The sequence below is a fragment of the Pistacia vera genome, unplaced genomic scaffold (genome assembly GCF_008641045.1).
Source record: "Pistacia vera cultivar Batoury unplaced genomic scaffold, PisVer_v2 Contig570, whole genome shotgun sequence".
Classification (NCBI taxonomy): Eukaryota; Viridiplantae; Streptophyta; class Magnoliopsida; order Sapindales; family Anacardiaceae; genus Pistacia; species Pistacia vera.
In genome coordinates, this window is record NW_022196413.1 from 840948 (window position 1) to 868279 (window position 27332).

A 27332-nucleotide genomic window follows, 5' to 3' on the forward strand; every position below is an offset into this window, starting at 1 on the left:
CCCTTTTCCCAACTAATGCCAATTTTGTTTATTGCAAGTAATATTATAATGATAATTAAACTTTGGAATTAACGCTGAGTTTATTGTATTTATTTAATAGATTAATGTTTGATTAGAATGGATTATCAACAGTATCTCGTCAAAGATATGACAAAACCCTTTATTGTATTTTAAATAAAGTTGTTTTCCCTTTCCATTCTTATTAAAATGACAATGATTCTCGAAGTTAAGATTGCAAATGTTTGAAACGTTGACCTCGTTTACTTACTAAATTATTAAAGTGAGAGATTTGATTATGTTTATTTTTTACATAAACTAAAGCAAGTGGGAAGAAAATAGTGAGGTTCTACCCAATTAAACAATGTTCAATCAGACAATTAGTTTGGGAGAACTGCCCAAATTTAGCAAAAGATTGTTATGATAATTTATTTCAATCATATGTGACCTGCTCATATACTTTAAGTTTTAGCTTTTAATAAGTCTTAGAATCTGTCAGAATCTGGATATTGAGAGGCAAGAGAGGTAGTATGCCGAGAGGAAAAGGCTGGAAAGGCAAGAGAAATTGTTGAGTATGCCGAAAGAGAAGAAAAACAGAGATAACAAGAAGAAATATTTGTGTATTTGATATATTCTTCATGTACATTTTACACTCATTTATACAAGTGGAACTGTGACTCGTAAGGAATGAAATAAAAGAAATAATTACATCATTACATAGAAGGCAATTTTATATTTTCAGCTAATCATACTTTAATTAGACCATATCAAATCCTCCATTAATTGTGCATATCTTCACTCTAATGTCAAACACTCCTCCTTAAGCTTATGGTTTATAAATGTCATAAACTCGGAGCTTGCCTAATAGATATGAATATTTTCTGTGACATAACGGTTTTGTGAAGATATCCGCTGGTTGATCTGTGCTCCGGATGTACTCTGTTTTAATTATACCTTATTGTATCTTGTCTCTGACAAAGTGACAATCAATCTCTATATGCTTCGTTTTTTCATGAAAAACTGGATTAGCTGCGATATCGTTTACTACCTTGTTGTCACAATATAGTCTAATCGGTGTTTCCACTTGTACATTTAGATCCTTTAACAAACCAAGAATCATGTGATCTCACACGTGGTTTTGGCCATGGCTCTGTATTCCACTTTTGCTGATGAGAGTGATACTGTGGTTTGTTTATTTGTTTTCCATGAGATAAGGGACTCTCCAAGTTTGATGCAGAAACCAGTGAGGGATGTTCTTGTCATTGGACAACAACCATAATCTAAGTTGTAGTATGCTTTGATGCTTATGTCTCATTTCCTTGGTAAGAGAAGTCCCAACCCTGGACAACCTTTTAAGTATTTGAGTACCGTAATTGTTGCATCCATGTGAGATTGTTTTGGGGCATGCATGAACTGACTGAGAATTTGTATTATGTAACTGATGTCTGGTCGAGTCATTGTAAGGTATATGAGTCTTCCAACGAGCCGTTGATAGCTGGAGCTGTCTTCTAAGAAAGAATCTGTGTTAGAATTTTGGTTTTTTTAATCGTATTTTTGTGTGGTGAGCTTAACGTTCTATTCCACAAGAATGACACTTGGTTTGCATACTGCTAACCTTGAATCTAATATGAGTTCAAACACATATTTCCATTGACTGAGAGATATTCCTTCTAAGGATCGAGCAATTTCAATACTCAGAAAATACTCTGGTGCCCCTAAGTCTTTGATGTGGAATGTCTTGTGTAGGCACTCTTTTAATTCTTTGATTGCACTCTCATCGTTTCCTGTAATAAGAATGTTATCCACACAGTCTATAAAACTAAGGAAAGACTCACCTTGATGCCTAGAAAATAGGGCATAATCGTGTTTGGATTGAGTGAATCCAATGATCGTGAGTGTCTCTGTAAACTTTGCATTCCATTATCATGATGCCTATTTAAGCCCATATACAAATTTTCGCAATCAACAAGATCTCCCCCTGATTGCGAAGGTCAGGTCGAAGATTAATGTAAATTTTCTCATCAAGGTCTACATAGAGGAAGACACTACGCACGTCCATCTGATGTAGTTGTCAATCATGGTGAGAAGTAGCAATTAACTCATGTTGGGCAAATGCCCATAACTACTTGACAGGGATTGGCGTGATGTACAGAATAGGCCTGCTAAAGAATGTGATATAAAAGAGTAAAGATGATTATAAAATGATGGGAAAATTTAGAGTAAGAGGTCAAGATAAATCATTGGAAGGTGTTGAAAATATCAACTGTACAAGGAAGGCAGACATGTGAAATTAGAATATATGGGGTGATGGCTAGTCCAAGTCGTATATTATGAGCTTGAAACGTGAATGGAGTGCTGCATATATTATTTTGTTGAACAAATTAGATCTTTTAGTTTGGATATGGGAGCTTACTTTTATTGTTGTGCATCAAATTTTGATGAGCAAAAATGTTTAACTTACTAGGATTATGTTCGTTTTACTTTGTTCTATGATTTGCGTTGGTGACATTTTGCTTAATGTTGAATATTGATTGTGGAGAACAAGTGTAGTATTTAGTTGTTGGCCGAATTGGTGTATTTGGAAGTGTGCTTGGATTGTGTTGATCTTTGATGAAGATTAATGGGTGCATAAAATAGTTAGATGACATATTGTGAACTCATTCAAGTTAGGGCCCGAAACGGTGCATTTGGAATTAGAGCTAACCAGGTTGTTTGAGTGAGTTTTGTATTTATTTTTGTTGATTTTTTTTTTTTTAGTTTGTGCTAAAGTGAAAATGGATTTACACAATGTCATTAATCTCAAATGTGACGAAGAATTGACTCGAGCCCTACAGTTTATTGAATTTTAACATGTGCTCAAGATGTAAGACAAGTTCAACCATTGCCGAAGTTTGGTTTAGGCTTTCCTAGATTGTTATGATGTAAATTCAAATTGCTTTAGAGTAGGTAATGATTTAGAATTGTACATTACTTTGTTAGATGTTTTATGTATTATATGTCTACCAATTGTTGGTAAACTCGTTATAGGTAAAGAAGTTATTGGTATAGATGAATGTAGGAGGTGTTTTGGGGACATTAAGGGGTTGTATGATGATTGTAAAGGCTTAAAGTTGAGTGCTTTGAAGTGTTTGGCTGAGAATGAAGACATTAGTTTAGTGTATAGGGTGCCGGCCACGACTTTATTAATTATAGGCTCTATTGTAACAATAATGCTATGGACACCCGTATTTTTACACCAAAATCTTGTACCGGCCTACGTGTTCCGTGATTCACACCAGCAAATCAGACACGTTTCACGTTATTAAATTTTTTTCTAGTGAATAGCCGTTCATCAACTATGGACGGTCGTTCACTTACTATGGACTCCCGTCTATATTATATGGATGGGAGTCCATTTTCTATGGACAGAAGTCCCCATTTAAAGGACGCCCATCCATTATTAATGGTTTCAAAAAAATTAAAAAAAATTAGGGACTCCCGTTCATTAGTTATGGACTACCGTCCCTGAATTTTGGACGGGCGCTCGCAAAAAAGGGACGCCCGTCCATAATGTAAATATAAAAAAATAAAAAAAATTTGGATGCCCGTCCACGTGTGGACTGGCATCCACATATAACGGATGGACGTCTGAAGTATAATTAATCCTGCTCTGCTACCATGTCAGAATCTAAATATGGAGAAGCAAGAGAGGTAGTTGAACTTCTGAAGTATGTCAAGAGGAAAAGGCTAGGAAGGCAAGAGAAACAATTTGGTTGTTAAGTATGCCGAGAGAGAAGAAGAACAAAGGTAACATGAAGAAATATTTGTGTATCTGATATACTCTTCATGTACAGTTTACAGTAATTTATACAAGTGAAAAATGTGACTCATAAGGAATAAAATAAAAGGTATAATTACATCATCATTACATAGAAGGCAATGTTATATTTTCAACTAATCATATTTTAATTAGATCATATCAAATCCTCCATTAATTACGCATATCTTCACTCTAATGTTGACAAAATCTGTCAACCTAGGAGGATTTCTAAGCAAAAGACATGTTGACAAATCTTATTATTATTTTAATCCAAAAATTAACTATTCTCATATTAGCTTATGACATGTGACCATTTTAGTTAAACTAAAATACAACTTCAAATAGAGTTTTAATTCTTATATTTAACTTTAATTTAGGTAAACATTGCTTACTAATTAAAGTTAGTTTGTCCTTGATAAGACTAGCTGATTAACATTGAAAACAAATTCTCCCATGACAGACAGCCGTGAAAAAATGGAAATAAATCAATCACCACAATCTTAAATATGAATACTCGTTCTTCATTCTTAATTAACACTCTAAATAATTGATTTAATGTGACATTATTTGGACACAACTTCTGCTTTCTTAAGAAATAAAAAAATGTCAAAATCTGATGGCTGATAATCAACATTTGTACCTTATAATCATAATAAACATTTGAGTAAACGACATGTTCCCACCCATGGTTTGACGAAATCCTAAGTTAGTACCACTGGTTTCATTTATTCCAGATTCTCACCCTTAAAGTGACGGAAAAATGTTTGATGTAACGGTAAAAGGGTAAATTGGTCATTTTACATGGGCGGCGCACGTTAGCAGACCACCGCCTCTAATAGTCCTCCGGCGCACGTTAGCAGCTGTCATTCCCGACGTTTTTCGCTCTTTTCCGGTGATTCTTCCACCGAAAATCACCCTAGTCACCACCATTTGAACCTCTATCCTCCCCTCTACAGAACCATACCATTCACAACCACTCATCACTCGCCGATCTCCGGCCACGGCAACAAAAAAGGCCGATGAACACGAACTCTCGGCCGGCGAATGACGACGAAACGGTTGCTGGGGACATAGGGGTTTTATAGATTTGGGGACGGTGGTTGCATTGGTGGTGTCCAATTGGATTTTCAACGCCGGAATCGACCGGAATCCGATGAAGAACACCGAAACCCTAAGCCTAACGGTGCCGGCGATTGGAGGGGCAAATGAGTCGGGAACCAGAGGGGTTTTGGACGACGGACTACGGGGAAGGTGATGGAGGTGACCAGGGGGTTCGACGTCGTCAGAAACAGCCCAAATCAGGTTGTTTCCGGTGAGGGTGTATAGTGATCGAGGGTGTTTTTGATATAATTTGAAAATAAAATGATAAGTTTTGTAATTCTACTATTTTAGGGGTTAAAAATAATTTTAATTAATTTAGGGTTAAGGGCATTATGGTAATTATACCCTCTAAACCCTAAAAATTCATAACACTGTTACTTTAAAGGTGAGAATCTGGAATAAATGAAACTAGTGATACTAACTTGGTATTTCGTCAAACCTTGGGTGGGAATATGTCGTTTACTCTAAACATTTTATTAACAACATTAGTAGTAGTCACATCCTATTATGGTCATGGATCTCCTTTTTTTGAGCACTCAGATCAATTTCTAATTCTAATTTACTAATGCGCTTACACTGAAATGATAATTTATTAGCTATGAAATTGACCACGACAGCTGTGATTATAGATGCCATTTAATAATGCATATATGCTATGCTACATCGCGGCTTTAAAAAAAGTTTCCTAAAACGATTAGGCCTAACCTTAATTAAGAACAGGTGTTGTCATGAAAAGTAGAGACATTGGAGGCTTTTATGATTTCAATGCAGGATTTTATTTGTTTTAGTCATGATTCCAAACCAAAACTGAAAAATAATTTTAATTTAATAAACCTCAAGAATATAATTTTGAATTCTAAAGTTAGATGAATATTTTTATTTAATAAAATTGTAAAATGAAGTTGTTTAAGTATAGATTATGAATAAGATAAAATTGTAAGAAATTTGAGATATCACATAACATGCAACCAACTTTAATTGCATGTCATCGTCAATTTACTGCACCGCAAAATTACATAATATTTTTTCACATGTGCTAATTGGGCGCTTCGCATATTTATACATGGCTACAAATGAATCCTTTGGAAAATATTCTACCCAACTACCTACGAAATTGTCTTTCCTATAAAATGGATACGTGTCATTGCCGAATTCTTTTATACCACGAATTAAAATATTAATATTTATGCCTATAGAAAACTACAAACTGTTCCCATATGGGGCACGCTATTCAAATTTCAAAACTTTTTGTTAACAGAAACTTTCTCAAGAGGATATCCACTTACTTTAATGTGCGCGTCACAAAATAAATAGGTAGGACCCCTACTACTTTAAATTACATGTATATTAACCATAATATTATAATTACAAAAAAATCTTACAAATATTTTTATATAAAGTGGGATAACAAAAAATGAATGAAAAAATAAAATAAAAAATCAATCTTATTATATTCATTTTTACTATATCATTTTATATATATGAATATTTATAAGGTTGATTTATTTGTATATATATCATTATTCAATAAATAATTGTATGGGATACGGTTTAGTGTGACCAAACCATGCACGTATCACATAGACATGTAGATTTTTTGTGAGATGCTACATAGTACGGACCGAAAAGTAGAGTAATTATATACGAATTAAAATTCATGTAAAAAAAAGAGGACTTTGGAGTCCACAGCCCCACAGGCCACAGCCCACAGTACTGCAGGCTGCAGCCATCGCTTTCGTTTCACGTGCTAGTGGTGCCCAATAGTGATGCAGCTGGATGGGACCATTATGTCCCACTTACACCAAACTTCATCTCTTTGTTTCTCTCACATCATTATACCATATAAGCCATTACCCATTACCCATAAGTATAACCATTAACCACCCTGTCCTTATTCATTCTCTCAATACAATTTTTTTTTTCTTCCTGGTTTTGACTCGTCTTATTATTATTATTATTATACATCTATTTAGTTTATTTTTCTGGGAATAAAATTAAAGGCTACTACTAAAATATATTTTTGGCTAATCGCTGCTGCTCTTGTTGGTATAAACTCCCCCTCACATAAATAAATATAAATACCTCTCCTCATATAAATTTCTATGTATATGTTTTAGGCAAGCTTTCCCTACTTTGTGTACAAACAAAGTTTCATTCTCGTCTCTCCTTTTCCTAATTCCTTGTTTTTCTTCTCCCCGTCACAACCACTCGTTCTTCACCTATTTTTCTCTCACACACAACACAAAGAAGCTATGGAGGGTCTGATAATCTCTCCATCTTCATCTTCTTCTCTAGTTTCCTTAACCCCTGAAACTCCACCACCAACTCTCCAACAAAGGCTTCAGTTCTTAGTCCAGAGCCAACCAGATTGGTGGGCTTATGCCATTTTTTGGCAAACATCAAACGATGATAATGGCCACCTTATTTTGTCTTGGGGAGATGGCCATTTTCAACCCACCAAAGACACATCCCCAAAAATAAGCAACGTTAACAACCAGTCCATGTCTTCTTCGTCAAATTTGGAGAGAAGAAAGGTCATCAAGGGAATCCAACAAGCATTCGTTGGAGATCAAAGCCATGACATCGATATGTCCATGATGGACGGCAGTGATGTCACTGATACTGAATGGTTTTACATGATGTCTCTGACTCGATCTTTCAATGCTGGAGACAGTATTCCTGGAAGGGCTCTTAGTACTGGTTCTTTGGTGTGGTTGACTGGTGGCCACGAATTGCAATTTTACAACTGTGAAAGAGCTAATGAAGCACATATGCATGGCATTGAGACTTTCGTATGCATACCAACTTCATGTGGGGTTCTTGAATTGGGCTCCTCTGATATCATCAGAGAGAACTGGCGTCTCGTCCAGCAAGTGAAGTCTCTTTTCGGGTCGGATCTCACTGGCTTGGTAACCAAACAATTAAATCCAACATCTGGACCAATTCAATTTCCCGACAGAAACATCTCTTTTGCCGATATTGGAATAATTGCCGGAATACAAGAGGAAGATATAACCCTAGAGGAGAACAACAACAAACAAGCAGAAAAAGGTAGTACTGTTAAAGTCGGACAATCATCTTATGTGGATTCGGAGCATTCGGATTCTGATTGTCCATTACTTCCAGTCAACAATATTATAGAGAGAAGAACACCCAAGAAAAGAGGAAGAAAACCGGGTCTTGGAAGAGAAACACCCTTGAACCATGTAGAAGCAGAGAGACAGCGGCGCGAGAAGCTGAACCACCGATTCTACGCACTGAGAGCTGTGGTTCCAAATGTGTCAAGAATGGACAAAGCATCGTTACTCTCTGATGCAGTGTCTTATATAAATGAACTCAAGGGCAAGATTGATGAACTTGAGTCACATCTGCAAAGAGAGTTGAAGAAAGTGAAGGTGGAAACTTCTGATAACATGGATAATCAGAGCACAACCACATCTGTGGATCAAACTAGGTCTAGCTCTGGTGGAGGGTTCAATCTCGAAGTAGAAGTCAAAATAGTGGGCAACGATGCCATGATAAGGGTCCAATCTGAGAATGTTAATCATCCATCAGCTAAGTTAATGGGAGCTCTACGTGAACTGGAGTTTCAAGTTCACCATGCCAGCATGTCATGTGTCAATGACCTCATGCTTCAAGATGTTGTGGTTAAGGTCCCTGAAAGGTTCAAAACTGAAGAAGGTATCAGATCGGCAATTTTTAGAAGACTAGACCAGTAGTAAGATTATATTATTATAACAACTAGTTTTATGCACTTTAATCTCTTTATGTTAGATGGATGTTAATTTTCAAGGCAGTTTTCTGTTTCCATGTATTGTAAGAAATGGGGATAAGATGAAGTTAATTTTTCTTTGTATGTATTGTTGCTTCCTAAGTTTATGGCACTGTAATTGACATAAATAAACGCACATGTTAATATTCACGCACGTTTATATTTAATATGATTAAATAATAAGAAATTAAACGCCTCCAATCAAAGTAAGGCATAGTAAGTGTGGGGCTCTAGACTCTAGTGTTAATTTTCATGGCCAAAAATATCTAGTCGTGTTGCTTCGTATGTGGACGATATGAATTGGAAAAACTGGTGTGCTTGAGCATGGGAATCTGGGAAACACAATAACACAGACCCCACCACTACTTAAAACTTTTAAGTCATGTGCATTTATAGAATATAATATTTAAATAAATTCTCTCTCAGCTTCTAGAATGAGAAACCAATGAGAACGTGCCAGGTCACAGTAAATAATTAAATATTCGTTTGCTAAAGGCCATTTCATGAAAAAGAAGAAATAGTGGGGTTGAGAAAATGGACCAGACTTTTGAATGAGTAAGATGAAACGTATACATGGTCCCTTCACCATTGTTTGCCTTTTGCAGTAACCTCTGTTGTATACGTTGTCAAACGTCACTACTCACTGGAAATTCCCATTTTATTTTAATAAAAAACAAAATTCAAGAGAGATAATGTTCAATAAATTGACAAACAATATAATAAAATTCTCGTATGACAGATTAAATAATTACTCCCTGCACGTGCGAAAGAAAAATTTTAATATCCTTTAAAATATTAGAATTTGTGCTCTCCCGACTTTTAACATATCCTGTTCTTGTATATCTATGGTCCTCTTCCTTTCAAATACATCATATACTTTCCTCTTTACCTCATAGATCTCTGGCTTCAACTTCAAGCACACAGTTTTAACTTAAATAATTTTAGAAGATTATGGTATGAAAAACTAGTCTTTATAAAAAACAAAAAAAAATGAAAAATATATAGTGCCATGATTTATTGATGGTTATGAAAATTTCAAAAATATTGAGAATATTTGTCTTGTTAGTAGAAATGCTATACATGGTAAACAATTAAACTTGATTGCTATTTAGAAAAAGAAATAGTCACTTATTGTTTGAAAATTAAGAAATAAAAAAATGACGTGTTTTGGTTGCTAATAAAGATAAAACATCTAATTTCTTAATTCTAAAGAAAAGTCGTATTTATAAGAGAAGTCTTTTTAATCCTATTTATATGATGATAATACAGGACTTTTTTATTGTATTGTTATTCTCCTAATACTGTACATACAAAGACTTTGAGTTTAATTTCTCGAATAATTCCTCAGCTACAGGTACTATTGAAAATTTGAAATCTTACATAAAAAAGTTTAAAACACGTGGCAGAATGAGCAGGATGTGATTAAGACTAATCATTTATTGTCAACGTACTGTGAAGAATAACCCAAACTATAAGCAAATTATCCATCCATGACTATAATTATAAATACTGAAATACATACTCGTTAAGTTCGAATCAGCTTAAATAAATTAAAGACCATATGACTAACACATTAAAGAGACAAATTTTAGTTATTTATAAGAGTGCCTTTTGTATGGCTGCATTTTAGCAGTCATTATTAATGGTGTTTTATATATATATATATATATATAAAACTTAATTGTTAATATATCATGCATGCATATTGTGCACGTGGATTAATTGTAGTTCTCAAAACGTCATTCCATAGGTCATGGACGTTTATTTTATTTATTTATTCATTTATTGACAATGAGCATTAATCGTCATAGAATACTTTGGGTTGTCCGTGCGTGAACCAGCCACGCTTTCTTGTTGAACACTAAAACCCCATACTTACAACCATTTTTTACGTACTTATGTAGAGTACAATTTCGGTAACATCACCAAATTAATTTGTTTGAATAAATCCACAACTTTATTTTATTATTATAAAACATTTATTAATCATACACAAACACAACATTATTTTGCCTAATAAAAGAAAAGGATTAACTATAATTAGAACAGGGATTATGGTTATGTCAAAGAGTGTTGTTATGATCATTTTTAGTTAATAAGATAATGGGACTGATGTTTATACAAATTGGGGTGGGCAGCTTTGGATACCTGCCCAAATCCTATGGAATCGGAACCGAAATCGGCTAGCTCTTGGGATTTAGGACTGGTTTTAGTTTCTAAAAACCTAGAAAGCCTGGAATTGACACCTGAAACACAGGTTTCGAGTTCTCGATAAAATTTATTTCTCCCTACTATTCACAAAAATGACAAATACACCCCCAAAAGTTTACAAAAATAATAGTTCAATCTTGGTTCCTACCTGGATACTTGGGTCTCAGTTTTGGTTCCTGCAATGGTGGAACCAAAACCAAAACTGGAACTGTATAGTACCATTTCTGATTTTTTAGAGTCGTAACCAACCCTATGAGGCCGATTCCAGGTAAGAACCGAAACAGAAACCCCAACTATCTTCCGGTTTTGGTTCTACTCTATATTTTTGCCCACCCCTATATGCAAAGATGTATTTTTGTAGGCCCTGTTTAGTATTTTTGTGTGAATGTCACTTTAATACAAATTGTGATTGAACTCAGAAAGTCAAGTGTCAGTGGTTAATTAAACCCTTGTTTGAATACTGACCACAGAAGTCATTTCATAATTGTATATGTTTTTGAGCATGTTTATCGTCTGAGCAATTATGGGTGGATGTATTTTACCACTTTCACAAATATTAACCGACTCTATGCAAAGAATTGTGGTTTCTAAAGCACAAATGCAATGAACTAAAAATATAACACATGCCACTTACTTTTTATGTTGCCAATAATTAAACACGTGACAAATTAACAATATAGTACAACGACCATATCATCAGCATCATCCAAAGATCAGCAGCAGCTCTTGACATTTGTGGTAATTACAAGAAGGCCAACATTATAAAGAAAACAAAATGTCCACAATAGACTATGTTCTTTCTTATTAATAAGGAATTGATTGATCTCTACACTCTACTAAAACTTATAAGATAAAATATCTGTGGTTAGAAATGATTTATATATGAACTATGAACACAACTAGAGTTTTATATTTTGTCGATACGGTTCTAGTTACAAGGAAATATGGGACTTTAAATAAAATATTGATAGGAAATTATATTATATAAGAGTTAAAGAGAAATAACATATGATTTGCAAAATTTACAATCGGGCAGCCAAGGATGGTTACTTTGTGGGAATCACATCATATATACATAACAAAACAACGATTAGTATTTATTACAATAGCATAGAAGTGAAATGAAAAAGGGGCACCTCGATCACGCCTTATCGATCCTTATCTGGCAGCCTGAGAAGCCAATCACCTTGCCACAAGCACTCTTCCAACAGTATTTTAATGAAATAGGAGCTGGAGATGGAATTTGGTTTTTTTATTTATTTAGATTTGGATTTTGATTTGATGATGTGTTGGGGGATGATTCGATGGAGATGGAGATGGAGATGGAGATGACTTTGTCTATTTTTTACTTACATGGTTAAACATTTTTGATGTCCCTATGAATCTGGGTGTTTTTGTCATTATCTAATTGTGTTGGTTTAAAATGTTATTACCCCATATTTACTTGTAAAATATGCTCAGCTCAAAAATTGATCATACCATTAAATAAAAGAGATACTAATGATCCTGGAAAAAAAAATAGTACATCACAAAGAAAAAAATCCTAATTCACTCATGCGACCTTTGCTGTTGTATAGAGTTCAGTGGATCATAATTCATGAAGCTCTTCAAAAAACTGAAAAATCGAGTCCACTATCGCTATCCTTTCTGTTGTTTCTTACTCCATCTAATCAGTTCATATCGCACCCAGCCCAAAAAGAAATACTGAACTCAAATTAACCTTAGTCCAGTCCAATCTTTGTTTGGGACAAGTAATTCTAGTCCCTTCTTGCCTGGCCCAGGATTCTACAGAGAAGTTTAGCTTGTTCATACTATTTGATGGTGGTTTAACGGACGAGGTAGATGAGGAACTAATCTCCTTGTTGTCAAGAAAGTTGAATGGAATGGAGCTTAGATGAATTAACAGATTATTAAACTATAGTTGAAGATGGTTTCACTTTGCATTGATGATAAGTTTACTTTGATTTTTCAGCTTCGAAATATTGAATCCTCAATTTCATATAACTCCTTCCTGATTGAAAACTGCTCTATTGTCTGTCAATAAATTTTAATTGTTATCTCTCATATTCAAGTGGATTGAAATTTAAATGCATTCAATTCAACGATGTAAAATTATAGATTTGTGTAGTTACTTCTAATGGTATCGTATAAACACCAAGCACGCAGCAACAACTATATGAAACAAAACGAAGTGTCGCAAATCAATTATTGATCAAGTAATCTATCAGCAACTTCAACTTTTACCAATTACAATTTGTAATCAATCCACAAAACAACTTTTTCTTCTTGTTATTTCTAATGGATAGGACCATCCAGGAGAAATATTAACCCTAGTTTGACTATAGTATCAGAAAACATGTACAAAATCTACATATTACCAGCAGAATCAATGACCCAGTGTTGGCCATCAGTTTGTACTTGAAGACCGTTTATTTTTGCAAACAAATTTACAGCTCTTCTTACACCTCTATTATCTGCAGCGGTAAAATAATCATGTCCAAAAATAACCCCACCGGGTCTCAAGATCCGCCAAGCCCGGTTTATATCCGCCCAAGCCGAGTTAAAATCATGACCTGCATCAACTTCTATCAGATCACCCGTCACTCCCCACTCACACAGTGTTGTTAGAGCCGACCCGCTAGAATACGGCACGGGCAAAACTGATTCGGATGCATTTAAGTACACAACGTTTTGGATAAATTGATAATACAGTAAAATGTCACCGTTTATCATCTGAATGTCCTTGAACTTGTCGCGAAACCCAGGCCACCCACGAAAATCATCTATGCAAACAATCTGTGTATCGAGCCCCAGTTGACGAGTCAAGTTGGACATGTGAAGAGCTGAAGCGCCAAGAAAGGTGCCAACTTCGATAATGATACGCGGCTTGACTTTATCTATGAGGCGCGAAAATACTTGAGAAGAGTGCCTTTTGTATGGCTGCATTTTAGCAGTCATTATTAATGGTGTTTATATATATATATATATATATAAAACTTAATTGTTATATATCATGCATGCATATTGTGCAGTGGATTATTGTAGTTCAAAACGTCATTCCATAGGTTATTGATTTATTTTTTATTTATTTATCATTATTGACAATGAGCATTAATCGTCATAGAATATTGGGTGTCCGTGCGTGAACCAGCCACGCTTTCTTGTTGAAACCTAAACCCCCCACTTACAAGTTACAACCATTTTTACGTACTTACGTTGAGTACAATTTCGGTAACCACCAAATTAATTGTTTGAATAAATCCACCACATTTATTTATTACAAAAATTATAATATCACGCAAAACACAACTTATTTTACCTAATAAAAGAAAAGGGTTAACTATAATTAGAACAGTGATTATGGTTATGCAACCCCCCCCCCCCCCCTTTTTTTTTCTTTTTTTTTTTTCTTTTTTCCCTTTTTCCCCCCCCCCCCCTTTTTTCTTTCTCTCTTTTCTTCCCCCTTTTCTCCCTTGTCTTAACCCAGGGGTTGTTATGATCATTTATTTTTGTTAACTCGATAATGGGGCAATGACCCTGTTCCTGGATTACCAATTTGGTGGTTGGGTAGTTGTTTTGTGCTCCACATTCGCCACCAAATCACATTGGGACGCCGGATACCGATTTAATACCGGCTAGTACTTGGGCTGAGGTACCTCGCGTTGTTTAGTTGCTGATAAAACCCTCACGCACACCCGGTCTGGCATCCTGTTGACACCCCTGAAACAAACAGGGCTTCGAGTCTCTCGACTAAACACTTTTTATTGTCTCATACTATTCATGCAAAATAGGTAACAATACACCCATACCACAACCATAGTGTAACAAAAATAATAGTTAATATTTCTTGGTTCCTAATCTGGATACTTCGCCGTCCAACGTTTTGGTTCCTCGCCCAATGCGTTGGATACCCCAACCTAACCAACAATTGGACCCCTGTTTGACCACCAAACAAGACAACGTTTGATTTTTTGAGAGCCCAGCCTACCCCCCTTAATATATCCTAGCCGTAGGCAGTAGCTCCACGTAAGAACCGAACACCGAAACCCAAAACTATTTCTCTCCGGTTTGGGTCTTCCTCTCTTTATTTTTGCCCTATCCCCCGATTTCATGCAAAGATTCTGCTATTTTTTGTGTACCGGCCATCGTTTAGCTCACCTGTCCATTGTGTGCACATGCGCACTTAATACAATCATGGTCGATTGACAACTCATGATACACTTCCGTCCAATGTCCGTTTTGTGTTATATTAACACCCTGGTCTGTGTATTTAAAACACGTGGCAGAATGAGCAGGATGTGATTAAGACTAATCATTTATTGTCAACGTACTGTGAAGAATAACCCAAACTATAAGCAAATTATCTATCCATGACTATAATTATAAGGCCAATGACTTGCGCATATCCAAAGTTTGTCAAAATGATAAGTTAGTATATAAAAGATTTTAAAATAATAAATAGATATCTTCTGTCATGTGTGATTAGTGATTTCTGTTTATTAATAGTAAAAAGACTAAAATACCCTTAAAGGCTGAATTTTTAAGTTTTTTATAAAATTTTTAAAAAACCTCCTAAGTTTGCTAATTTAATTAAACACCCCTATATATAAAAAGTTTGTTAAATGATAAAAACACCCCTACACCTGCAGTGCCAGACTCCGGTGCCACCGTCGGAATCTGGCCAGAAATTGCGTTACGACACAGACCCCGTCGGATCTGTTTCGTAACGCGTCGATCTGGCCTTCCTGACCGATCTGGCCAGAAAAGGCCAGATCTTCGGCCAGATCTGGCCGTCGACGCCGCAGATGGAGTTTTGCAGCCACGACGGCCAGATCGAGCCATAGATTTGGCCTTTTCCGGCCAAATCAGCACGGATCTGGCCAGAAAAGGCCACATCGACACGTTACAACACAGATCCGACGGGTCTGTGTCGTAACGCAATTTTCCGGTCATATTCCGACGGTAGTGGCCGGAATCTGGCACTGCGGGTGTGGGAGTATTTTTGTCATTTAACAAACTTTTTATATATGGGGGTGTTTAGTTAAATTAGCAAACTTAGAGGGTTTTTTATAAATTTTTAAATTTACAAAAAACTAAAATATCAAATGTTTTAAGGGTATTTTAGTCTTTTCACTATAAACAAACAGAAATCACTAACAACATATGACGGAAGGTACCTGTTTGTCGTTTCAAAACCTTTTGAATACCAACTTATCGTTTCGGTAAACTTTAGATATGCGTAAGTCATTTGGCCTAATTATAAATACTGAAATACATACTCGTTAAGTTCGAATCAGCTTAAATAAATTAAAGACCATATGACTAACACATTAAAGAGGACAATTTAGTATTTATAAGAGTGCCTTTGTATGGCTGCATTTTAGCAGTCATTATTAATGGTGTTTATATATATATATATATATATAAAACTTAATTGTTATATATCATGCATGCATATGTGCACGTGGATTAATTGTAGTTCTCAAAACGTATTCCATAGGTCATGGACGTTTTTATTTATTTATTCATTTATGACAATGAGCATTAATCGTCATAGAATACTTTGGGTGTCCTGCGTGAAACAGCCACGCTTTCTGTTGAACACTTAAACCCACACTTACAGTACAACAATTTTTACGTACTTACGTTGAGTACAATTTCGGTAACATCACCAAATTAATTGTTTGAATAAATCCACCAACTTTATTTTATTATTACAAAACATTTATTAATCATACACCAACACACATTATTTTACCTAATAAAGAAAAGGGTTAACTATAATAGAAACGTGATTATGGTTATGTCAAAGAGTGTATGATCATTTTTAGTAATAAGATAATGGGACTGAGTTTATACAAATTGGGTGGGCATTGGATACCTGCCCAAATCCTATGGAATCGGAACCGAAATGCTAGCTCTTGGGATTTAGGAACTGGTTTTAGTTCTTAAAACCTAGAAAGCCTGGAATTGACACCTGAAACACAGGTTTCGAGTTCTCGATAATTTATTTTCCCTACTATTCACAAAAATGACAATACCCCAAAAGTTTACAAAAATTAATATTCAATTTGGTTCCTACCTGGCTATGGGTCTCAGTTTTGGTCCTGCATGGTGGAACCAAAACCAAAACGGAACTGTATAGTACCATTCTGATTTTTGAGTGTAACCAACCCTATGAGGCCGATTCCAGGTAAGAACCGAAACAGAAACCCCAACTATCTTCCGGTTTTGGTTCTACCTATATTTTTGCCCACCCCTATATGCAAGATGTATTTTTGTAGGCCCTGTTTAGTATTTTGTGTGAATGTCAATTTAATACAATTGTGATTGAACTCAGAAATCAAGTGTAGTGGTTAATTAAACCCTTTTAATAAGACCACAGAAGTCATTTCATATTATATGTTTTGAGCATGTTTATCGCTGAGCAATTATGGGTGGATGTATTTTACCACTTTCACAAATATTAACGACTCTTGCAAAGAATTGTGGTTTCTAAAGCACAAATGCAATGAACTAAAATTTAACACATGCCACTTATTTTTATGTTGCAATAATTAAACACGTGACAAATTAACAAATATGTACAACGACCTCATCATCATCAGCAGCAGCTCTTGACATTTGTGGTAATTACAAGAAGGCAACATGATAAAGAAAACAAAATGTCCACAATAGACTATGTTCTTTTATTATAAGGAATTGATTGATCTCTACCCTCTACTAAAACTTATAAGATAAAATTCTGTGGTTGAAATGATTATATTGAACTATGAACAAACTAGAGTTTATATTTTTGTCGATACGGTTCTAGTTACAAGGAAATATGGGACTTTAAATAAAATATTGATAGGAAATTATATATATAGAGTTAAAGAAATAACATATGATTTGCAAAATTTACAATCGGGCAGCCAAGGATGGTTACTTTGTGGAATCACATCATATATACATAACAATATTTATTTCCAATAGCATAGAAGTGAAGAAAAAGGGGCACCTCGATCACGCCTTATCGATCCTTATCTGGAGCCTGAGAAGCCAATCACCTTGCCACAAGCACTCTTCCACAGTATTTTAATGAATAGGAGATGGAGATGGAATTTGGTTTTTTTATATTTAGATTTGGATTTTGATTTGATGTGTTTGGGGGATGATTCGAGGAGGAGATGGAGATGGAGATGACTTGTTATTTTTACTTAATGGTTAAACATTTTTGAGTCCCTATGAATCTGGGTGTTTTTGTCATTATCTAATTGTGTTGGTTTAAAATGTTATTCCCATATTACTTAAATATGCTAGCTCAAATTGTATACCATTAATAAGAGATACTAATGATCCGAAAAATAGTACATCACAAAGAAAAAATCCTAATTACCATGCGACCTTTGCTGTTGTATAGAGTCAGGGACATAATTCATGAAGTCTTCAAAAAACTGAAAAATCGAGTCCAATATCGCTGTCCTTTTGTTGTTCTTACTCATCTAATCAGTTCATATCGCACCCAGCCCAAAAGAATACTGAACTCAAATTAACTTGTCCAGTCCAACTTTGTTTGGCAAGTAATCTAGCCTTCTTGCCTGGCCCAGGATTCTACAGAGAAGTTTAGCGTGTTCAAACTATTTGATGGGGTTTAACGGACGGGTAGATGAGGAACTAATCTCCTTGTTGTCAAGAAAGTTGAATGAGGAGGCTAGATGAATTAAAGATTATTAAACTATAGTTGAAGATGGTTTCTGCATTGATGATAAGTTTACTTTGATTTTTCAGCTTCGAAATATTCAATCCTCAAATCATATAACTCCTTCCTGATTGAAGCTGCTCTATTGTCTGTCAATAAATTTTAATTGTTATCTCTCAATTCAAGTGGATTGAAATTTAAATGCATTCAATTCAACGATGTTAAATATAGATTTGTGTATACTTCTAATGGTATCGTATAAACACCAAGCACGCAGCAACAAACTATAGAAACAAAACGAAGTGTCGCAAATCAATTATTATCAAGAATCTATCAGCAACTTCAACTTTACCATTACAATTGTAACAATCCACAAACAACTTTTTCTTCGTTATTTCTAATGGATAGGACACAGGAGAAATATTAACCCTAGTTTGACTATAGTATCAGAAAACATGTACAAAATCTACATTTACCAGCAGATCAATGACCCAGTGTTGGCATCAGTTGTACTTGAAGATACTATTATTTGCAAACAATATTACAGCTCTTTTACCTCTATTATACTGCAGCGGTAAAATAATCATGTCCAAATATACCCCACCGGGTCTCAAGATCCGCCAAGCCGGTTTATATCCGCCCAGCGAGTTAAAATCATGACCTGCATAACTTCTATCAGATCACCGTCACTCCCACCACACAGTGTTGTTAGAGCCGACCCGCTAGATACGGCACGGGCAAAACTGATTGGATGCATTTAAGTATAAACGTTTTGGATAAATTGTATACAGTAAAATGTCACCGTTTATCATCTGAATGTCCTTGAAATTGTCGCGAAACCCAGGCCACCCACGAAATATCTATGCAAAGAATCTGTGTATCGAGCCCAGTGCGAGTCAAGTTGGACATGTGAAGAGCTGAAGCGCCAAGAAAGGTGCCAACTTCGATAATGATACGGGCTTGACTTTATTTAGAGGCGCGAAAATACAGCGCCGTATGATCCCAGCCTGAGCGCGTCTTGTGCGAAGAAGTTGGGTCACGTGTGGCGGGGGAAAATTGGAATAAGGAGAGGTACCGTTGAAGAGTCGGTCGATAATGAGTTGACGGGCGTTTTGGGGGGGAATTGGATTAGCGCAGCGAGTAGTGACACGGAAATTGTCGAGTTGGGTGGGGAGATTAGTCAGTTGGAAGATAGAGGGATAGGGAGAGTTTGGTGGTGGTGTATGTCTCGAAGAGTTGAAGGTTGGGGAGGATATGTAACCCAAGGTATAGGATAGCATGAGGAGGATAACAAACACCGTGGGGTTGGCAAAGAGTTTCTTAGTCAAGTCCACGAATTTTCTTTGGAGGCGGTGGTGATGCATAGAGCGTTCTTTAGTGTCGTCTTTGTCCTTCATATTTTGGTAAGAATTTCAGAGTGAATTTAGAAAAGAAGGTTTTGTGTATTGAATTTGTATGAGGCAAATGTTTGTTTAATTGGCTGTGTACTGCAAGGAGAAAGAACCAACTACCAGCTATAAGTATTGTGTTTAAAAACAATCACAAACTACAAATAAAAAGAAAGCTGAGAAAGAACAAAAACAAACTACAAAGAGAAGATTTTAATAAAAGAGGAAAGAGCTAGTGGTTAACAAATGAATGGGGGGATGTAAATGTTATGTATGGCGATTGACGAATTTAGAGGGTAGCGTGTTTATTACACAGATAAGCTGTTTGAAAAGGACCGTGAGGTTAAAGTAATTAAGGTCTTAATCTGTATATTGAATTTTGTTGGTCAAGCCTCTATCTTTCGTAATCTAGATGCAGAGATATTTGTGCTACCTTCGATGATAGAATAGTACGACGTCGGGAATTAATTTGTCTGAGTGTGATGCATATGGGGACTTGATCTTAATTTCAGCAATTTTATTATTAATTTTAGGTAAAATGATCGTGTCAAGTCATTAAATAATTGTTGCCAATAATTTCAGTCATAAGATTTTATAATTGGTGCCACGCCGGTGGTTGTTTGAATAAGTAACCTTACCAACGAATGTTGATATGTTGGTAAGGTTATTCATAAAATCTCAAATCTTAAAACAATAGGGGAAAATAGTCATAAATACTTTACTCTTATATACATCACAACTTGGTCACGCTTATCCAGAACTAGGTATTTCAAGTGATATTGAAAGATTCCTTCCAACGCTCATTCCTTTTTCTCCTTTCTTGATGCTTGTGCAGTGGATCTCTTTCACTTTTTTACGTTATGCCTCTTCTTTCGCTTCCTCAAAATTCTACGTAAGTTACTTTTAATGAATGAATTCTCCTTCCGAATTCCATATGACTTCAAAATTAAGTAGTTTGCACATCAAATGCGGCGACTGTCTGGCTGTCTGCTTGTGTTTATCATTATAACTTACAACTTTTAAAGAGCTAAACAAGAAGTGCTCCCTGTCATGAAAGTGCAGCGAAATAATAGAGCTAGCCGACTCTCAAGATTAAACACGGAGAGCACATGCTTGATCCACCATCCCTTAACTACTTTATGTCTTCTATGAATGTGACTCCCAGCCTTTATGCCTTTATGGGCGCTGAATTAAAATAAATTACAACTGCCTAACTCATTTCTAAAACACGATGCATGCATTTCAAGTTATTACAAAATGACAAACATGGAGGTAGAGGCCAAATGCTTCAGCCTTCTCTTTTCACAACTAAAACCGCCATTGTCTCACCTTTGTAATTCATTCACTGCCATGCCAAGACTCTCTTACAACACAACTTACCTACCTAATCTGTTAAAAATTCAAGAGTACAAGAAAATTTCAATTCTAATCTCCATCTACCAAACATCTCTGGAGCGATACCAGTTCTACTGTAACAGGCACCTACTATCAACAACCACAGTACTCATGGGACCATATCACTTTGCCTCCTCTCCGTCACCAGCACCATGTCCACCAGCTGAGCTGCCCTGACCATCAGCACCTGTTGTCCCAGCATCAGAAGCATCTTGCTTGCTTCCACTACGGACATCATTTGGCCCTGCTGCTGAAGGAGCCCCTCCACTGCTGCCACCTCCAAGAGCGCTCTCAGCATGCATGGGATGCATGCCATTGTTGGTGGCACCAGGTCTCATTCCCATTTGTCCTTGCATAGCTTGATGTTGCTGATGTTGTTGATGTAGCTGTTGCTGTGGATCCTGAATTTGGTGAGGGTTATTGAATTGTAATGGCATCTTTGGAGGAAAAATGCCCGGTTGTTGAGCCATTGCTGCTGCCTGAGGATGTTGCATGTAAAATCCCCCTGCTTGCATCGCAGGATGTGGGGCCATCTGCAAGTGTTAAATGCATAGATGAGTAAAAAGGGTAAAGAAGGTGAATTAGCAAAAGACTAGTCAAGTTCACTCTTCACCTGGGGAGGCATTGCTGGTGCTTGAGGTTGTGCATCAGCAATTGCAGCTAAATACATCAAATTCTTTTGAAGCTGAGCTTGGTACCTGGATCAAAAAGATCTTATTACACAAAATCAATATCAAATAAAAATACAAACAATTGCACACACATACACGCTCTTGCTGTACTAACATACAGAAGAGAGAGAAATGTGTTAAAAAATTATTTTCCAAACATTGCATCATTCAAAATTTTATAGCACAAAAATCCATAACTCGTGGTCGAATGCAATTGCAACAATTCTTTCTTCTTTGTCTTATAAAATTCACATCATTAGCTTAATCCTAATCCCAAAACCATTATCCACTTCATTTACACTTCCACCAACGTATTGTTGTTGCTTAGATCTCACAGCCAAAGTCAATAAAGAGAAAAATAATTCTTTGCTAATGTTGGCATCTACACAAATAACTGCATTGGGATGGCTTATACAGTATGATAGAGGTGTTCAAGTTCCCTTGGGCCACCTACCAAGAATATTATACGCCAAGATTGTCCGACCAACCAAGGTTGTAAATTTCGACAATAGTTCCCAGATTCAAACTCCGGGCGCACACCAAGAGATTTGTGAGTTATCAGTAAACAAAAGTTAAAAGAAAGCCTTTCATGTTCTCAAGAAATAAAACCCACATGAGGAATAGTTCAAGACTTCAAGCAACCAAATTCCAATATACATTATCCCGCCTTCTTTAAGTGGGAGAGGTAATGCTAACTACTATCATTTTAATCATATCAATAACTCAAGAAGCATATGAATCAAGTACCTGATATTGATCATATCCATCAATTACAACAGATGTCCATCATTTACAATGTAGACTCCAATGAAAATTAGAAGTGAGAACATTAGGTGACAAAAACTATATATGTTTCTCGAGTAACCGTATGTATAAACAATAATACACTTTTAGTCCAGCTTTATAAAAAAAAAAATACATGTACCTATTTGGGGTTATATATTTATAAATTTGCATTTGAACTTATAACATAATACTTAGAACCTAGCAATACAGCTTTATAAAAATGCAAACGCACAGAGGAATGGCAGGAGGAGGGACAAATAGAGAGTTGATAAGTCACTCACTGTGCACACTCGGCCAGTTTTCCAAGATTTTGATTGTCCAAAATTGCCAAAATCAACTTTTTGTTCTCATCAAGGTACTGCATCAAACATTAATAAAGATGAATCAAACATCTAATTACCCATATCAACATATAATAAATCATCAAGCTCAGACCATAAGAAGTTACAACTAAATAGGATATACAAAAATAAGTCTGACAAAGTAAAAATGCAGCAAAAAGATCTTCAATATAATAGATCCTTGGCCTTGAATGCCTCTTTGAAAAAGCCATCCAGAAGATCTAGAAAAGATTAAAAGTAAGGAAAACTGGGTACACACTTCCTGCCTAAAGTGGATAGCAATTTATCCCACATTCATGATTAAAACATTCCTTAGAAAGGTCATTTCAGGTTTTCCTCCGCTATATGTTTCCAAAGAAGACTTTGACCTTAGAAAGAAAGACAACCACACCATGAAATGATTTTAAAAGGAAGAAGGAAAAAACAAAAACTCTGAGCTTAGCTGCGAATTTGCAACAACAAAGGAGCTGAGTGCAACCATGTATATTCTTCTCTTTTGCCTTGAATAGATGTACAGAATTGCAAACAAAACCCATTAAAACATTTTTGAATTTCTTTCGTCAAAAAAAAATGCATATGTATTTACCAATAAAACCTTCGAAACACACTCCAAAACCTTCTAAAATCGGCTAACATGTAATCTCAACTGTGTAGAAGGCATATCTTAAAATGCAAACTAGTTTTTCTTTAGTCAATAAAAATATATATTTATTAACCATAAAACCTTTCGAACACACTCCACCACCTAAATATCTGCCAACATTTAATGTATGTTGATGTGATTTCATGACCAGAGCTATTCGAGTACACATGTTCTGAAAGCAGAGTCTATAACCCCCCCATAAGTCCGTTGCAGGTAGATTCACCTCTTGCAAATCACATAAGGCTCACATGCCCCACCTCACACACAGCATCAAATACCTTATATGACAGTAAGTACTCATAAACACTTGCTGTAACAGCCTCCAACCAACCCACTACTTCTGATTGATACTGCCTGGACATCTCAGCCAGTGAAGTTGGTCCACTTAAAAAGTATTCAGTTGGAAATGATAGAGATGGACATAAACAAACAAACAAGGATAAAGAAAAGAACTAATGAAACTGAGCCATGGAACATGAGTGGAATAATTGGAAAATACCATATATACAAATATGACATCACAGTAACACAAAAATTCAACCCACCAATGGGAAAAAGATTCTACATCAAGCTAAGGCTGATCTGCATATAATCATAATTAACAATTTTCGAATCATAATCACATCCAGGATGGTATCATGTATCACTTGTTGCATTTCCATATTGTAAGGCATGCATAACCACGACAAAACGGACATGTATTTTGTTCTACTCGACAACGACAAAAAAATCAATAATGTTTGTATTTCATAATATTACACACTCTGCCATAACATTGATTATATTCCATACTAGGAAAACATTTTGCAACGTGTTGTTGTCTAGCCAAATCTGTAATGACATCAGGAATCTAGAAATCCAACTTTGATCCTCCATACAAACATCGTCATAGTCAAGGCAAGTCTGTCATAATATGTTGTAAGCAAAAAGGCACTTGTCTCAGGCAGGAGAAAAATAATACCTGGCATAATCAAATTACCAGACCCGCTATTTTCCTTTCAATTTCTATAACGATTATTTAGCATCGTGTCAACCAATTAAACCACTTGACGAAGTAAGCACAGCAAAAAAATCTAAACACTTAAATCTCCTCAATTGTAGACCATCAATACCAAGACCATCATTTCAAATAGATAATCGAGGAACTGTAACGGGATATTATAACACACAAAAGCAGCAACGCACATATTCCTCATAGTTTCTGTATATAAATACATGTGAGAAGTTAATGCAGAGAAAGAACAAATTATACCTTTTGAATCTGCTCGGTGGTAATGTTTGCGGGTGGAAAAGAAGGCATGACAGGAATCATCTGCGGTGGCTGCTGCATCTTGTAACAGAAACCCTAACCCTAATCAAACAAAAACTTCCACAAATCAATAAACCCTAGAAACAAATAATTAATTAAAGAGAGACAGGAAAAAAAAAAAAAAAAAAAGATAGTTTGAGAGAGAAATACCTGCGTCGGTGTGTGAGTAGGTGAAAAAGAAGATCTTTTAGATGTCGACGAGGTTTCTGGAATTTAAGACAAAGTTTGAGTTGAGCAATCTAAAACTATTTAAAAAGCTCTTACCAAACAAAACAATACTAGATATGGTCTGTCCTTTTAAGACAAAGCTCAGCTATTTTTAGTTTACACGCCCTAACCATTAACCAAGCTTACATGTTTTGTTCAGGGTCGCATGTGTCAGCTTGAGCCACTTGCTTGCTCACTGGGCTTGGGCTTTCAAGCGGTGTAACTTGAAGGAGACTTCGAGTCTAAGATGTGTTAGTAAAGTACCAGATTGACGCCTTTTTCTGAGAAATTGTTCTACTTTTAAATCTTTGAGTAAAAGACCACGCAAGGTTTGGCTAACTTGCAAGTTCCCACCCACAGCTTCATTAATTACAAATCTAAACCCTTAAATTAACAGCGTCACTAACTCTACCCTCTGACACAGGTGCAAAAGGTCTCATTACCAAATTGCCCTTGAGCCTTTGACTTTTTATTATTTGATAATAAAATATTGAATAAACATGTGAAAAACCAAGAATGCCCCCATATTTATTTCTTTGTACCCATAATGACCTTGTATGAAAAATAACTAAATTATGTGAAAATACCATAATGCCCCTATCTTTTTGAAAGTTCGTTTTTTAATTGAATTTATAAGGGTACTATATAACGATAATTTTTCAAAAATTTCAACGTTACATATTTACTTCTTCTCCATTACCTCCACAAACACATCCTGGACACACCCAATACAACTTCCACAAACACATCCTGGACACACCCAATACAGCCTCCACAAACACATCCTGGACACACCCAAATACATATTGTCAAAATTTTGCAAAAATCATTAGCATAAAAAAATTGCAGCACCTAGGAATTCATATGGTATAATCAATAATAACATAACATTAAAAAGTAATACTCCATAATTAGGTACTCCATACAAATATATTAAGTCATAAACAGGCCAGTAGTAATGTAGATTACATAAAAAAAAACATTTGCAACAGTGATAACCTTTACAAAAACAACCTAAAAAATCATTTCTATCTGCTCGCACATAAAAAAAACTTGCAAATTTCTACAAGTTGCTACACCACATTCACCAAAAACTACTGCACCAAATTCACCCAAAAACTACTTCACCACATTCACCATAAAACCCTCCACATTTTTGTATCCACCAGATTGTTGCAAATCTTATGTGAGTCAATTTTGTGGAACAATAGCTCCACTACCTATAACAATCATAAACCATGTTTTAGAGCCCTAAAATTGTAAAAGAAACCATTTAACAAAAATTTGAAGCACAAATGTAATATTAACCTATTACTCTTGATTGTTGCCAAACACTTGACTTGAACTTTCACCCGCTTGACTTGCTTGGGGTGATGAAGCTTGTCCTCTCTAAAAAAGGCAAACATACATACATAATAGCATACGAGAGCCCAACTCAGAAAAGTTGAATGTAATAATCAAGATTAAAAAAAAAAAAAAAAAAGCTTTAAATTACCTTTTGCTTCTTGCTGTTGAGAGGAGTTTGTTGGCAACTCCTCCTGTTATGTCCCAGAGTTTTACAAAACCCACACCTCAATGTTGTAGCTATGTTCAGCCTTGGTTCTTCATCAGCATCTTTCTTTATAGCCTTTTTAGGTCTTCCAATCTTGCTATGCTTGATAGGTGGGTACAACTTGTGACTCCCAATATCAGGCCAACTAAGTGGATTAGGTATGGGGTGAATGTGATCAGCATAAGTCTTCTTGTATGAAATGATGGTCAATGAAGAGTCTATATACTTTTCCATATTTGAGACTCTTCTAAAAAGTAAACAACTCACTCCATGCACACAAGGGACTCCAGAGAGCTACCACATTCCACAGTCACAAGTTTGAGATTGTATATTTAAGACGTGACGTCTACTGGGAAGAATATTGTTATCCTTGACTTCAAACTCCTCACTTCCTAGCCAGATAACATCAACACTTCTAGCATGCTCAAATAAACTATTGATTTTCCTATGTATCACAGGAGGTACAACAGTGACCCAAT

General features: G+C 35.7%; 3 protein-coding genes across 3 annotated transcripts; 1 reads left to right on the forward strand and 2 right to left on the reverse strand.

The window, feature by feature from the left end:
- The first annotated feature begins 6992 nt into the window (after positions 1-6992).
- On the forward strand, positions 6993-8757 carry LOC116108914 (transcription factor MYC2). The gene has a single exon (XM_031395159.1). The coding sequence runs from the start codon at positions 7150-7152 to the stop codon at positions 8614-8616; it is 1467 nt and encodes a 488-aa protein (XP_031251019.1). The 5' UTR covers positions 6993-7149; the 3' UTR covers positions 8617-8757.
- Positions 8758-13055: 4298 nt separating this feature from the next.
- LOC116109021 lies at positions 13056-13790 on the reverse strand. Its single transcript, XM_031395277.1, has one exon. The coding sequence runs from the start codon at positions 13713-13715 to the stop codon at positions 13248-13250; it is 468 nt and encodes a 155-aa protein (XP_031251137.1). The 5' UTR covers positions 13716-13790; the 3' UTR covers positions 13056-13247.
- Positions 13791-21139: 7349 nt separating this feature from the next.
- LOC116109052 (GRF1-interacting factor 3) lies at positions 21140-25528 on the reverse strand. The gene is made up of 6 exons (XM_031395309.1): positions 25449-25528; positions 25245-25300; positions 25038-25136; positions 23083-23159; positions 21958-22042; positions 21140-21877 (listed from the first exon to the last, which is right to left on the reverse strand). The coding sequence occupies exons 3-6, from the start codon at positions 25113-25115 to the stop codon at positions 21467-21469; spliced, it is 651 nt and encodes a 216-aa protein (XP_031251169.1). The 5' UTR covers positions 25116-25136; positions 25245-25300; positions 25449-25528; the 3' UTR covers positions 21140-21466.
- Positions 25529-27332: the final 1804 nt, after the last annotated feature.